Source organism: Marmota monax, unplaced genomic scaffold, assembly GCF_021218885.2.
Source record: "Marmota monax isolate L192 unplaced genomic scaffold, Marmota_monax_Labrador192_F-V1.1 WCK01_AAM20220418_F8-fsc01416, whole genome shotgun sequence".
Classification (NCBI taxonomy): domain Eukaryota; kingdom Metazoa; phylum Chordata; class Mammalia; order Rodentia; family Sciuridae; genus Marmota; species Marmota monax.
The window spans coordinates 6,495-19,080 of NW_026693565.1; the positions used below are offsets into that span (position 1 = coordinate 6,495).

General features: G+C 39.4%; 1 protein-coding gene across 1 annotated transcript; it reads right to left on the bottom strand.

Moving 5' to 3' along the window:
• Positions 1-9,776: 9,776 nt before the first annotated feature.
• On the bottom strand, positions 9,777-10,436 carry LOC124102449 (vomeronasal type-1 receptor 94-like). Its single transcript, XM_046458745.1, has one exon. It carries the CDS (start codon positions 10,434-10,436, stop codon positions 9,777-9,779), a length of 660 nt encoding a protein of 219 aa, XP_046314701.1.
• Between the last annotated feature and the right edge of the window lie 2,150 nt (positions 10,437-12,586).

Below are 12,586 nucleotides of genomic sequence, written 5' to 3' on the forward strand. Positions count from 1 at the left end.
GAGAGAGACAAAAAGACATGAGTATTGAAACAAGATTAATACAAAATAGCAGTTGTAGCATCTGGAACCTGTCCAGGAATATCATGAAAATTACAGAAATTAATAATTCTTTACCAGGAGGTGGAAGACCTGAGAAATTGTCCCCATACCAAGGCCTATCAAAGCCTAATGAGGCCCTTTTTTTAGGGAACATAAATCTTCAACATTGTCAGAATTATCAGGATTGTAGACGCAACATTTAGTTATGTTAGTTAATGTCATCTGATTTTTTATAAAAACACCTTTTTGGCATGACCTCTGTGTTCAGTAAAGATCTCTTTGTTACTTGGGGCCAGATAATCATATTACTAAACATTGATTACATCTACCTGTGAAGGAGGTTAGGAAGATCTGTAGGCCTTAAACTGACTAAAAACTTCTGGCAGTGTTTATTGATAGTTACCAGGTATTTTTGCCTAAAAATCTCTCTTCTGTTGTCTCCAGCCTTATTTATTTTTTTGGGGGGGGTGCTAACACTAGTGTACACCTTAAGTTACATTAAAATAACTGTTGTTTCTTTTTAAATGCCTGGGAATGGCTGTGCTTTGGTTTTTAACTAGTTCTGATAGGTGGTGAAGACCAAGCTGGTCCAACTGACCTTGTTCCTGTCTATTGGTAAGCATCAGCCGAGTTTCCTTGGAGGACACTCTGGGGGAACTTGTGAGCAGCATTTTAGCTCTGCTAGTGTCATCAGCATTAGGATGGGTCAAGGTCTTGCTGATCATGTGGCTCTCCTTGGAAGCATCAGGCATGTCTCCCTTTTTAATGACCCTCCTCTTTTGTAGCATGCACACTGATTGGCTTTCTGCTTTCCAGGGGTCTCATTAATCTCCCTTATTGGGAGGTCAGGTGGCCCAGAGTTACAAAGCTCTTCCCCCTTTCCTGGGTTCAGGCTGACTCAGAGGGCAAGAGCCAAATATTGATTTTCTTGGCCCCTTTATTTTAACCTAAATTTTTAAGCCTTGGCCTTAAACATCCATCAAGTCAGTCTTATCAGTCTTAAACTAAGAATACTGGGCTTTATCGTTAATGTTTATAACTTTACAGTTAATGTTTTTTTTTGTTTTTTAAATAGTTCATAACACAATACCTTTATCTTATCCATTGACTTATGTGATGTTGAGGACGGAACCCAGTGCCTCCCACATGCAGGGCAAGCATCCTACTGCTGAGCCACGACCCCAGCCCATGTTACAGTTAACTTAATCCCTTTTATTTCTTATCTGTCTACAGATGATGGCTCAATATCTCAAATTAATTTAGGTTGTGTGTTCATGAAGTATTGCCTCTGTAAAACCTTAACAGTCAACAGTTATTGTTAGTTGGGGAGCAGGCTGAACAAATGTGAGCTTCGCTTGTTTGTCTGAAGCTGAACACTCGACCCCCACCTAACTGGTGCAATAGAAACCCACATCTGACCCCTGTCCTGTCTGCCTGAAGGTGGAAGATGACACTTTAGCAAATACTGTGTGACACAGTCACTGCACGCCACAAGGCAGCTTGCAGACCCAGAGAGCCCATTAGATTTGGCTATAAAAACTCTCTTGCCAGGTCTCTCTCTCTCTCTCTCTCTCTCTCTCTCTCTCTCTCTCTCTCTCTCTCTCTCTCTCCTCCCTCCGTCCCTCCCTCTGTTAATCAGGCACTGCCACAATAAAGGTCTCTTGGTAGCTTGGAGTGTCCTGGTCACTTTCAGTTATAATGAAAATACACAGTGACATTAACAATAGTAAGAACATAGTTAGCTTGTATATAATTTTAAACCTTGGCTGAGTTATAGCTTATATTTTCTATTTGAGATCACAGTCATCTTTATTATAAAAATCAATTTTTTGAATATAAGTTTAAGCCAACCTAGGTCTGACCTACCTTGTAGGAAGGGGTCAGAGCTGTATCTCAGGTAAGGCAGGGCTTTTCACAGATCCTAGGCAAAGTGTTGTGGTTCTGAAGCTGATCTTGGTCTCTTTTTAAATATCATTTTATAAAGTTTACATATGTTGTTTCCTGACTCTGTATGAATGTCAGCTAGCACAGTATGACATACATCTGAGACATTAATTAAGGGAAGGCTGAGCACTCTTTGCTTTTATGTGGAAAAGTGGCAAAAATGTTTTGTAATATTAACCTTTAATATCTTTTAATATATATATATATATATATTAACCTTTAATATCTTTCATTATCTTTTAAGACACCTTTAAATTTTTATATCTTAGGGTAAAAGGTAACATAAGATTTGGTTATGAAACATCAAATAATCGATTTTATTGGGGATTTATTTATATTATCCTTATAAGTTTAAATTACCATTACAGACAATTTTAGTTTGGAGAACACCAGCTTGATAAAATGTTCCTTTAAACCTTTTACCTTAAAGACTTTTATACCTGAAAGGTATGAACACACTTAATCTGTAAAGAAGAGTAATGTACCACATTTTTATTGATGTTTTTATATTAACCAAGGTTAGCTTTTAAACAAATCTAGACTCTGTAATGTAGGACAATACTTTAAAATAACAGTTGCTGTCTAGCCACAGATGTACAAACCTTAATTTTTCCAGGATTACTTGCTCTAGGGGATAAAACTTAACACACAATGCAACTTATATTTTTAGAAGTTTTTGTTATTTGAACATATAAATATATCAGAACATTAATATTTGTCTTTAGGGAACAACCTTGAATAGATTTAACTATTTATGTTACATATATAACCAGCTTAGTTACATATAAACCTTTTAATATTTATCTATTATTTGTAGATCTTTATATTATTTAATTAGACCCTTTTGTTTACTTAAAGGTATTATAATTATACTTTACCACATAAAGATTTTTTTTACCTGGAAATGTTTTTTACTAAATATATTTTTATATTTATAACCCTTTAATCATTTTCAATCTACCGATCCTTCTTTTTATTTGTACCTTGAAATAACTCTTATAAATTTCTGAATTTAGATAAATTAATCAATTTTAATATGATGAAATATTTTTGTTATTTACAGTACTTCAATTGAAATGCAGTTGAAATCTCTTGACTACTTGTAAGTAGAATTATACCTGTTGGGACTTTTAATTTATAGTAACCTTATTTTTATGATAAAACAAAATAATTTTAATTTTTTTTTAGTTTACCAATTTATGGAAACACCAACATTGTTTAGGTATTTTACCTTATGGAATTTAAGGAGTTAAGAGTACTTGATATTACATTTAACAGTTAGCATTTTAACTTTGTAAACCAATCAGATGTCTCTAACAAAGACAACCATATACATTTAGATGTAATTTATGTATCTTTTTTTTAAAAGGTATCAGACAAGTGCATTGAATAGTATTAGTAATCTTTTTTCCTGTTAAAGAAAAATCCTAGAGACAATGGATGTCAGACACTTTGTAGACATTAACATTTTAAGAGCTGTTTAATCATCTAGAAACGAAACTGTGCATTAGTAAACTTAAAGACATTTGTACTTTTATTTATTTTTCCAATTTTAATTGAACCTTTTAAATCATATTAAATATTTTAATTTATGAGCTCATGTCAATTTTTTGTACCAAATATATACATCAGTGCACCCACACAAAGCAAACAGACAAAAGTCTTGTAGCTTATTTTTTAAAACCTAATAGATTGAGAGTTAACCCTTGTAAATTGGCCTTAGAATAAAGCAGAGTGTAATCAGAAAACCATATCAACCTAGGAATATTGGATCAAACTTAAGAATTTAACAAATGTAGAATTTTAAAAGTTTTTTCTGACCTTTTCTACTAGGGATTGAACCCAGGGCACTTAACCACTGAGCCACATCCCCAGGTCTTTTTATTTATTTTTTAATATAGAGACAGGGTCTCACTGAGTTGCTTAAAGCCCTGCTAATTTGCTGAGGCTGGCCTTGAACTTGTGATCCTCCCCATGTAGCCTCCTGAACCACTGGGATTCTAGGTGTGTGCCACTGTGCCCGGCTCCTTTAGGGGTTTTTACCTGGGTTTGTTAGAGTTCCAGGGATGACCTCTGTATTGAGACACTGTGCTCGTCTCAGGTGATGGGCAGGTAACTTCTCTCATTGTCAGCTGGATCCTTTTCTCTGTTCTTGCCTTACTTGATGTGAAGAAGCTCTTGGTTTGATGAAGTTTCACTTGCCTGTTTATGCTTCTGTCCCATGTCATAGTGTCATAGCTAAGGGACCATTTCCTAAAGCAATGTTGTCAAACTTTTGTGTTTTATTTTTATATTTTACTCACCAAGTTATTCTTTTCTTTCATTTTAGATAGAAACATAATAACTTGACCTGCTAATCAGTACAGCATGATATTTCGATCCATGTCACACTCCATAGGGATCCAACTAGAATCAAGATGATACGCATCACTTTAGAAGGATGGGGAGGGGTGGGTACATGGGGCACCAGGATTTTCCTCTAGGAATTTTACAGATTCAAGTCTCACCATTCACTTTTTTTCCTTTTGAGTTGATCTTTTGTGTGTTATGGTGTGAGATAAGGCTTTGATTTCTCTCTTCTGTGTGTGGATATCAAGTATCCTCAGTACCATTTGTTAAAGAGACTGCCCGTTCTCAGCTGTCCATTATGGGCTCACTGGTCAAAGCTGAGCATGCAGCAAGCCCTTGAGGGATCACTCTGGCATTGGTCTGTAGATTGCCTCCTGTTTTAGCACCACAGTGTTTTAATTCCTATAGGTTTGTAATTCTTGGATTCTTTGTTTTTTATTTTGTTTTGTTTTTTGCATTGGTTACAGTGAGTTACAGTTGACAGTAAAACGCATTGACACATCATATATAAATGGAGTATAAATTCACATCCTTCTTGCTATACAGGATGTGGAAATACACCAGTCATGTGATCATATGTGCATGTGGGGTAATAATGTCTGACTGATTCCACTGTCCTTCCCCCCTCCCACCCCCTCCCTCCACTCCCCTCTCTACTTCAAACAACCTCCATCCCCCACCCCAGTGCCTCCCTTGTGATTGGCATCTGCATATCAGAAGACATTTGCTCATATATTGGTTGATGGGTTGTGTTTTTTCCTTTGTGAAGTGTCTGTTCAGTTCCTTTGCCCATTTACTGATTGGCTTTTTTTTTTTTTTTTGGTGTTAAAGTTTTTTGAGTTCTTTATAGATTCTTGAGATCAATGCTCTGAGGTGCATGTAGTAAACAGTTTCTCCCATTCTGTAGATTCTCTCTTTGATTGCTTCGTTTGCTGAGAGGAAGTTTTTACTTTGAATTCATCTCATTTATTGATTCTTGATTTGGGTTTTTTTTTGTGTGTGTGTGTGTGTGTGTGTGTGCTTTAGGGGTCTTGTTAAGGAAGTCAGCTCCTAAGCTGACATGGTGGAGATTTGGGGCTAATTTCTTCTTCCATTGGGTTCAGGGTCTCTGCTGTAGTGCCAAAGTCCTTTATTCACTTTGAGATGAGTTTTGTGCAAGGTGAGAGGGAGGGGTTTCATTTCACTTTGCTGCAGATGGATTTCCTGTTTTCCCAGCACCATTTGTTGAAGAGGCTCTTTGCTCCAATGTGTGTTTCTGGTACCTTTGTCTTTTGTGAGAGAACTGTGTTTATGTGGGTTTCTCTGTGTCTTCTATCCTGTTTGTTGGTCTGTCTGTCTTCATGCCACAACCATGCTATTTTTGTTACTCTAGCACTGTGGTGTGATTCAGGGACTGGTATTGTGATGCGTCCTTTGACCCTGTTCTTGCTAAGGATTGCTTTTGCTGTTCGGGGCCTCTTACTTTGCCAAATGAATTTCATGACATCTTTTTCTATTTCTATGCAGAACATCATTGGTGTCTTAATAGGAATTGCATTCAATCTGTACAGAGCTTTTGGCAGTAGGACCATTGTGATGAGATTCATTCTGCCCACCCAAGTACATGGGAGATGGCTCTGTCTTCAAAGGCCTTCCTCAGTTTCTCTCCTTACTGTTCTGTTGTTTGACTGTGGAGGTCTCTCACCTCTTTGGTTGGATTAATTTGCAAATATTGTATTTTTCTTTCTGAGGCTATTGTGATCGGGGTAGATTCCCCAATTTCTCTTTCAGAGGATTCATCAGAGATCTGTGGGAACACATTGGATTTATGGGTCTTGATTTTATATCATGCCATTTTGCTGAATTCACTTATGAGTTATAGAAGATTTCCAGTGGAATTTTTTTTATATTCCAGATATAGAATCATGTTGTCAGCAAATAGTGATAGTTTGAGTTCTTCTTTTCCTATTTGTATCCCTTTAATTCCCTTCTCTCTAACTGCTCTGGCTAGCAGTTTGATGTGAAATTGAAATGGTGAAAGATGACATGCCTGTCTGGCTCTAGGTTTTAGAGGGAATGCTTTCAATTTTTCTCCATTTGGAATGGTGTTGGCCATGGGTTTATCATAGATAGCTCTAACAGAGTTGAGGTATGTTCCTACTATCCCTAGATTCCCAAATGTTTCGAGCATGAATTTTGTTAAATGCTTTTTCTGCTTCTATCAAGATAATCATATGACTCTGATCTTCAAGTTTATTTACATGATAAATTATGTTTATTGATTTCCATATGTTAAACCAACCTTGCATCCCTGGGAGAAACCCCACTTGATCATGGTGCACTATCTTTTAAACATGTTTTTGTATGCTATCTGCCAGGATTTTTTTTAAAAAAAATATTTTTCTTTAGTTGTACATTGGCACAATGACTTTATTTTTATTCACTTTTTAGTGGTGCTGAGGATCAAACTCAATGCCTCGCACATGGCAGGTGAGTGAGTGCTCTACCACTGGACCCCAGCTGCAGCCCCTATTTGCCAGAATATTATTGAGAATTTTTGCATCTGTGACCATCAGGGATACTGGTGGGAAATTTTCTTTCTTTGTATCTTTGTATGGTTTTGGTATCAGGGTGATACTAGCTTCATAGAATGAATTTGGAAAGGTTCCTCCTTTCTATTTCATAAAAATAATTTGAGAAATTCGGTGTTATTTCTGCTTTGGAGGTCTCATAGACCTTGGCTGACAGTCTCTCTAGACCTGGGCTTTTCTTAGTTGTAGGCTTTTGATGGCATCTTGCATTTCATTATTTTAAGTTGATGGGTTTAAACCATGTATGTCCTCCGGATTCAGTCTGGGGAGGTCACATGTCTCTAATAATTGGTCAATGTCTTCATGATTTTGCATATTATTAGAATATATACTTTCAAAACAGTTTCTGATTACCTTCTGTATTTCAATAGTGTCCATCATGATATTTCCTCTTGCATCATGAATTTTAGTAATTTGAATTTTCTCCCTCATTCCCTTTGTGGGTAATTGTTTCTCAATTTCATTTATTTTTTCAAATAACCAAATTTTTGTCTTGTCAATTTTTTTGTTTCTTTTCAAATTAATTGATTTCTTACAATTCCATAATGATGTGTGTTGTCTGCCATATTTCCTTAGGTATAATTGGCATCTGCCTTTTGATGAATTGTCTTTTATTTTTTTTAATTTTTTTATTAGTTGTTCAAAACATTACAAAGCTCTTGACATATCATATTTCATACATTTTACTCAAGCAGATTATGAACTCCCATTTTTACCCCATATACATATTGCAAATTCACATTGGTACCACATCCACTTTTTTACATACTGCCATACTAGTGTCTGTTGTATTCTGCTGCCCTTCCTATCCTCTACTATCCCCCCTCCCCTCCCCTCCCCTCCCCTCTTCTCTCTCTACCCCATCTACTGTAATTCATTTCTCTCTCTTGTTTTATCCCCTTTCCCCTCACTTCCTCTTATATGTAATTTTGTATAACAATGAGGGTCTCCTTCCTTTACCATGCAATTTCCCTTCTCTCTCTCTTTCCCTCCCCCCTCTGGACCCTGTTTAATGGTGATCTCCTTCTCATGCTCTTCCTCCCTATTCTGTTCTTAGTTGCTCTTGAATTGTCTTTTAATATCTTTTATTCATTTAAAAATAATCGTATTCAGGTGAAACTGATAAAAATAAACCACACATATGTAATGAACAGCTTGTTAGGTCTGCCACATACATACACCCACGGAACCATCCTCACAATAAGGACGTGAAGACTAATTCAGTCTTGAAAGGTTCCTGGAGCCACTTGATGATCCCTCCCTTTCCCCTCTCCTCTGTCCAGAAATGACCATGGACTGGAGTTTATTTTCAGACTGATCAGTCCATCAGAGCCCTGGTCTGCATGGTGGGTGACCCTGGGACAATCAGTTTGATTTCCAGCCCTTGTTTGTTCTCCATAAAGTCAGGATTCCTCCTGTAGGACCCAAGACCACTGGGAATATTAGGATCAAGGTTTAGGAAAAAGCTAGAGCCACACCTGACTCGGCAGAGTAAGTTCTCAGTTCCTGGAAGCCGGTATTCCTAACAACTCTGAGTCGGTGGTCCAGAGTACGGTTGGGGTCTGCAGCGCCACAGTGCCTTCCTGTCACCCAGAGTTTATACCCACCGTCATTGAGCAGAATCCCAGCATTTTCAGTTTTTTTTTTTTTTTTTGGGGGGGGTTGTTTTTAAATGAGATTCATTTCTCCTAATAGTGTTCATTTGAAAATTGGATCTAGTGATATTTGAAATGGTGCAATATTATTACAAACTTTCCTTGTTCCACAGCTTTTAATAACCACCAAAGGAAACCAGGTGTCCCTCAGGCAGACAGTTACTCTCCTGCCCTACCAGACCCTGGTCACCAACTTCTGCTCTGTGATTCTGGGGTTTCCAAATTCTGCATATTTCATAAGAGTGGAGTATATAATCTGTGATTTTAAAAAAGATTTTTATTGATTTTTTAAAAATACATGACAGTGGAATGCATTACAATTCTCAGTACACACATACAGCACAATTTTTCATATCTCTGGTTGTATGTAAAGTATGTTGACACCAATTTTTGTCTTCATATGTGGACTTTGGATGATGAAGTCCATCACATTTCTTGCTAAGTTCCTGTCCCCTCCCCTCCCACCCCTCTTCCCCATCTAGAATTCATCTATTCCTCCCATGCCCACGCCACCCCACTATGAGTCAGCCTCCTTATATCAGAGAAAACATTTGGAATTTGTTTTTTTGCAATGGACTTACTTCACTTAGCATTATTTTCTATATACACAATTGATTTTTTTTTAGCTGAATACTTTTGGGATTTATCCATATTATTGCATATATCATTTCTTTTTTTGGCAGAGTAATGTTCTCTCTATAAGTTATATATGTATGCTTGTATGTTTGTGTATATGGATACATAATGTGCCTGTTTGTGCACACCCCCACCCCCACCCCAACTGCATTTGTTTATCCATTTAATTTTTTTTTCCTTAGTTGCTGTGGATTTGGCCTGGATCATGCTAGACATATAGAACACAATATGAATTCTATTCTTGATGGGCATTTGGGGTTATGGCACTTCCTGGTTGATAGACTATTTTAAAAAGAAGACTACAACATGGCTATTTTCAGACATAATAGGGAACAATGTGGCTCTAATAGAACTTCTTTAAAACAAGTTTTCATAAAACAAGAAGAAAATAAAAGGAGACTGTAAAAGTCCGTGGATACACCTAAAGACACCAATGCAGATATCAAGTAAAACCATACACAAGGTCATTTGTACCCACATAGGTAACCTTACCAGACAGAGAATTTGGTGCACTAGCTGAAATCATTTCAGAAAGAAGTTTGTGTGGATAGAGGGATTTGTAAGCGAGAGTGGAGGAGCTGCTTTAGATGCGTCTTGTCAGCATCTTAGCTTTATTCCTCCATTGGGCTCGCAAGATGTTCAGGATCTGCTTGTCCACCCTGAGCAGCACCAGGGGACTGAGCGTGCCATAGCCGCTGGCCACTGCATTGTGGATGCTCCCAAGCATGGGGTCGTTTCTCCTCATCCCACTGATGAGCAGGGAGAATGCAGAGTCTGCACAGTACAGGGCAGTGAAGCAGCCAAGCAGCTGCAGGATGCTGTGAGTGGCCCTGTGCTTGGGGGAGGTCTGGGCGGACAGCCTGGAGCCATGGAGGGACAGGCAGCACTGCTGATGTCTCTGCAGGAGGGTGGTGGCCATGTACCCACTGGACACGGCCATGAGGCCCACAAAGAAGATGTCTCTGAGTGTTACCAGGAGCAGAAAAATGCCACTGTACCTTGGCAGGAAGGAGCAGTGGCTGTTGATAAAGAGACCAGGCTGAGTGGCATTGGTGGTGGCCACTGTGAAGAGCAGCTGGTTGCTGGTAATGGCCACGGTGAGGACCCACAGGAACAGATATGGCCCTGGGATGGGGTTTGCAGATTTGACTTTGAAATTGGCCAGCGAGGAGCCACTGGGGCTGATGGTGAGGGCCTGGAGCACATTAAGGACACAGGTGGTGCCGAGGGACAGACCCCTCATGACCTTGTGCAGGAAGACCAGAACTTTGCATTTGACATCACCTGGAATGTCCTGCACTTACCAGATGTCTGTGGATACCAAAAAGGCCACAGTGAGGAGCAGGACGATGTGTGTCAGAGCCAGCTGGGTGATGGGGAGGTCGATGAGACTGGGCTTCTGGCCCCCGAGGATGGCAGCCAGGTTCAGGCAGAGCAGACAGGTGTTGGCTGAGATGCCAACCCCAGCCTGCAGGTAGAAGGCACTTCTGGTGGCCCTGAGTCTGGAATCTTGGTCCATCTTCATGAGAATGTTGAAGCAAATGATGTGTTTCTGCAGAGAGAACCAGAAGTGTTTGACAGCTGCAGAATTATTTTTGCATGATTTTGTCATTATGTCACATTTTACAGTCACTAGAATCATTATTTACTAAAAAACATTCTTTGGAAGTACGATAGGCTCTTATTTCCATTATCAATTTAAATTCAAGGGATGGCGTGTGGCTCAGGTGCAGAATGTTGGTCCAGCCTGCAGGAAACCTGGTCCACCCCAACCCAGACCAAGGAAAATCGTCAATTAAAAAAAAAATAATTAACTAATTTTAGCTTGTGCACCAATCGTTCTTCAGATCAATGATTTTGTAGATGCCCCTCACCACAGGGAGGTGGTGATGCCTTCCCCTCTGTCTGACAGAACTACTGCATTTTCCTTTATATTATAAATTCCATCACTTCCTTTTAATCCTTTCTTTCCCACTTCCTAAGATGTGGTCCTGTTTGTCCTGGGAACCGTGTCTAAGAAATGCTGCTGCTACGTAGACATTGCCCAGGGAAAGCTGTAGGCCCCCAGGTTGGAGTTGGAAATGGATCCTCTAGGAGGACAACCTTTCCTGCTCATCCCACTCTCTCTTTATAGAGTGCAGAATTGGGAGGGATTGTGTACTTATGTGTCCTCCCCTCCATAGCTTCCTCTAATCTAGTCACCATCACTTACCCTCAGGGTCAGGCATGTAGCCCCATGTGAGTAATTTCAACTCCGTTTGCATTCTGAGTAAAAGGGGTGGAAGGTAGCATTTGTGCCCTGGCCCTTTTGGTGTGAGTCAGAGTCAGTCCCATGACAGGTGAAACCAGCATCCTTGTGTTGGTGTTGGGATGATTCCAACCCAAGGTGTGTGTGTGTGTTTTGTAAAGTAGGATCAGGAGATGTGGAAACAGGCGTAGTGCTGTCACTCACCCCTTGCTGACATTATCTGGAGATCCAGCCCAGGATCATTTGTAGAAAGCAACAAAGGGAACATTTTTTTCAGGAAGAGAAATGGTACAGGAACCATGGGTGCCTAACCACTGAGCTACATCCCCAACCCCCAGCCCTTTTTATTTATTTTTTAATATGGCGACAGTTTCTCACTGAGGGTCTTAGGACCTCACTAATTTCTTGAGGCTGGCCTTGAACTAGGCATCCTCCTGCCTGAGACTCCCAAGTTCCTGGAAGCCTGGCACAAGGAGAGTTTAGCCAACAGTTTGCCTGTTTGCTTGCCTCTCCTCGGATGAAAGAAGAGACTTCACACATAGTGTTTGTAAATGCAATAAGACTTTCAATTTCAAGGGAAATTAAGTATTTCAACCCTAAGCTCCAGACACTGGTAAAAGACCAATAAAATTCACCCATCACATTCTAGTTGGCCTGTTCATCCCCAAGGAGGAAAAGGGAATGTCTGCAATGAGCAAGGTGAAGTCCAGCTGCATGTCTTCCATTTGAATTGGTCCTGTTTGGAAGATGCTGGAACATTCCTTAGCTCAGAAACCTCTAGATGCATATTCACTCAGACCCCAAAGGACACCTGAGTGCTGGGAGCAGGCCCCCAAGCCATTGAGTGTCCTTCAGGGAATCTGCCCTGGTTTCCCAAGCTTCTGCCATCCTGCTTCCAATGCCTGCATCCAGACATTTGGAAACAAGATGGGAAAGATCTACACTGCTTTCTAATTGCCATTTATTTTCCTTTAAAATTACATGAATTCCTGGAGGTTATTCTCCATAATTTACCTTGATGAATGTGCAAGCATAAATTCTGTAATCATTCAGTGACTGGATAGAAACTGTACTTGGACTATATTTTTATGAAGATAATTTTCATTTCCAAACATCAATAATCAAATGACAAGAACACAAAAAAA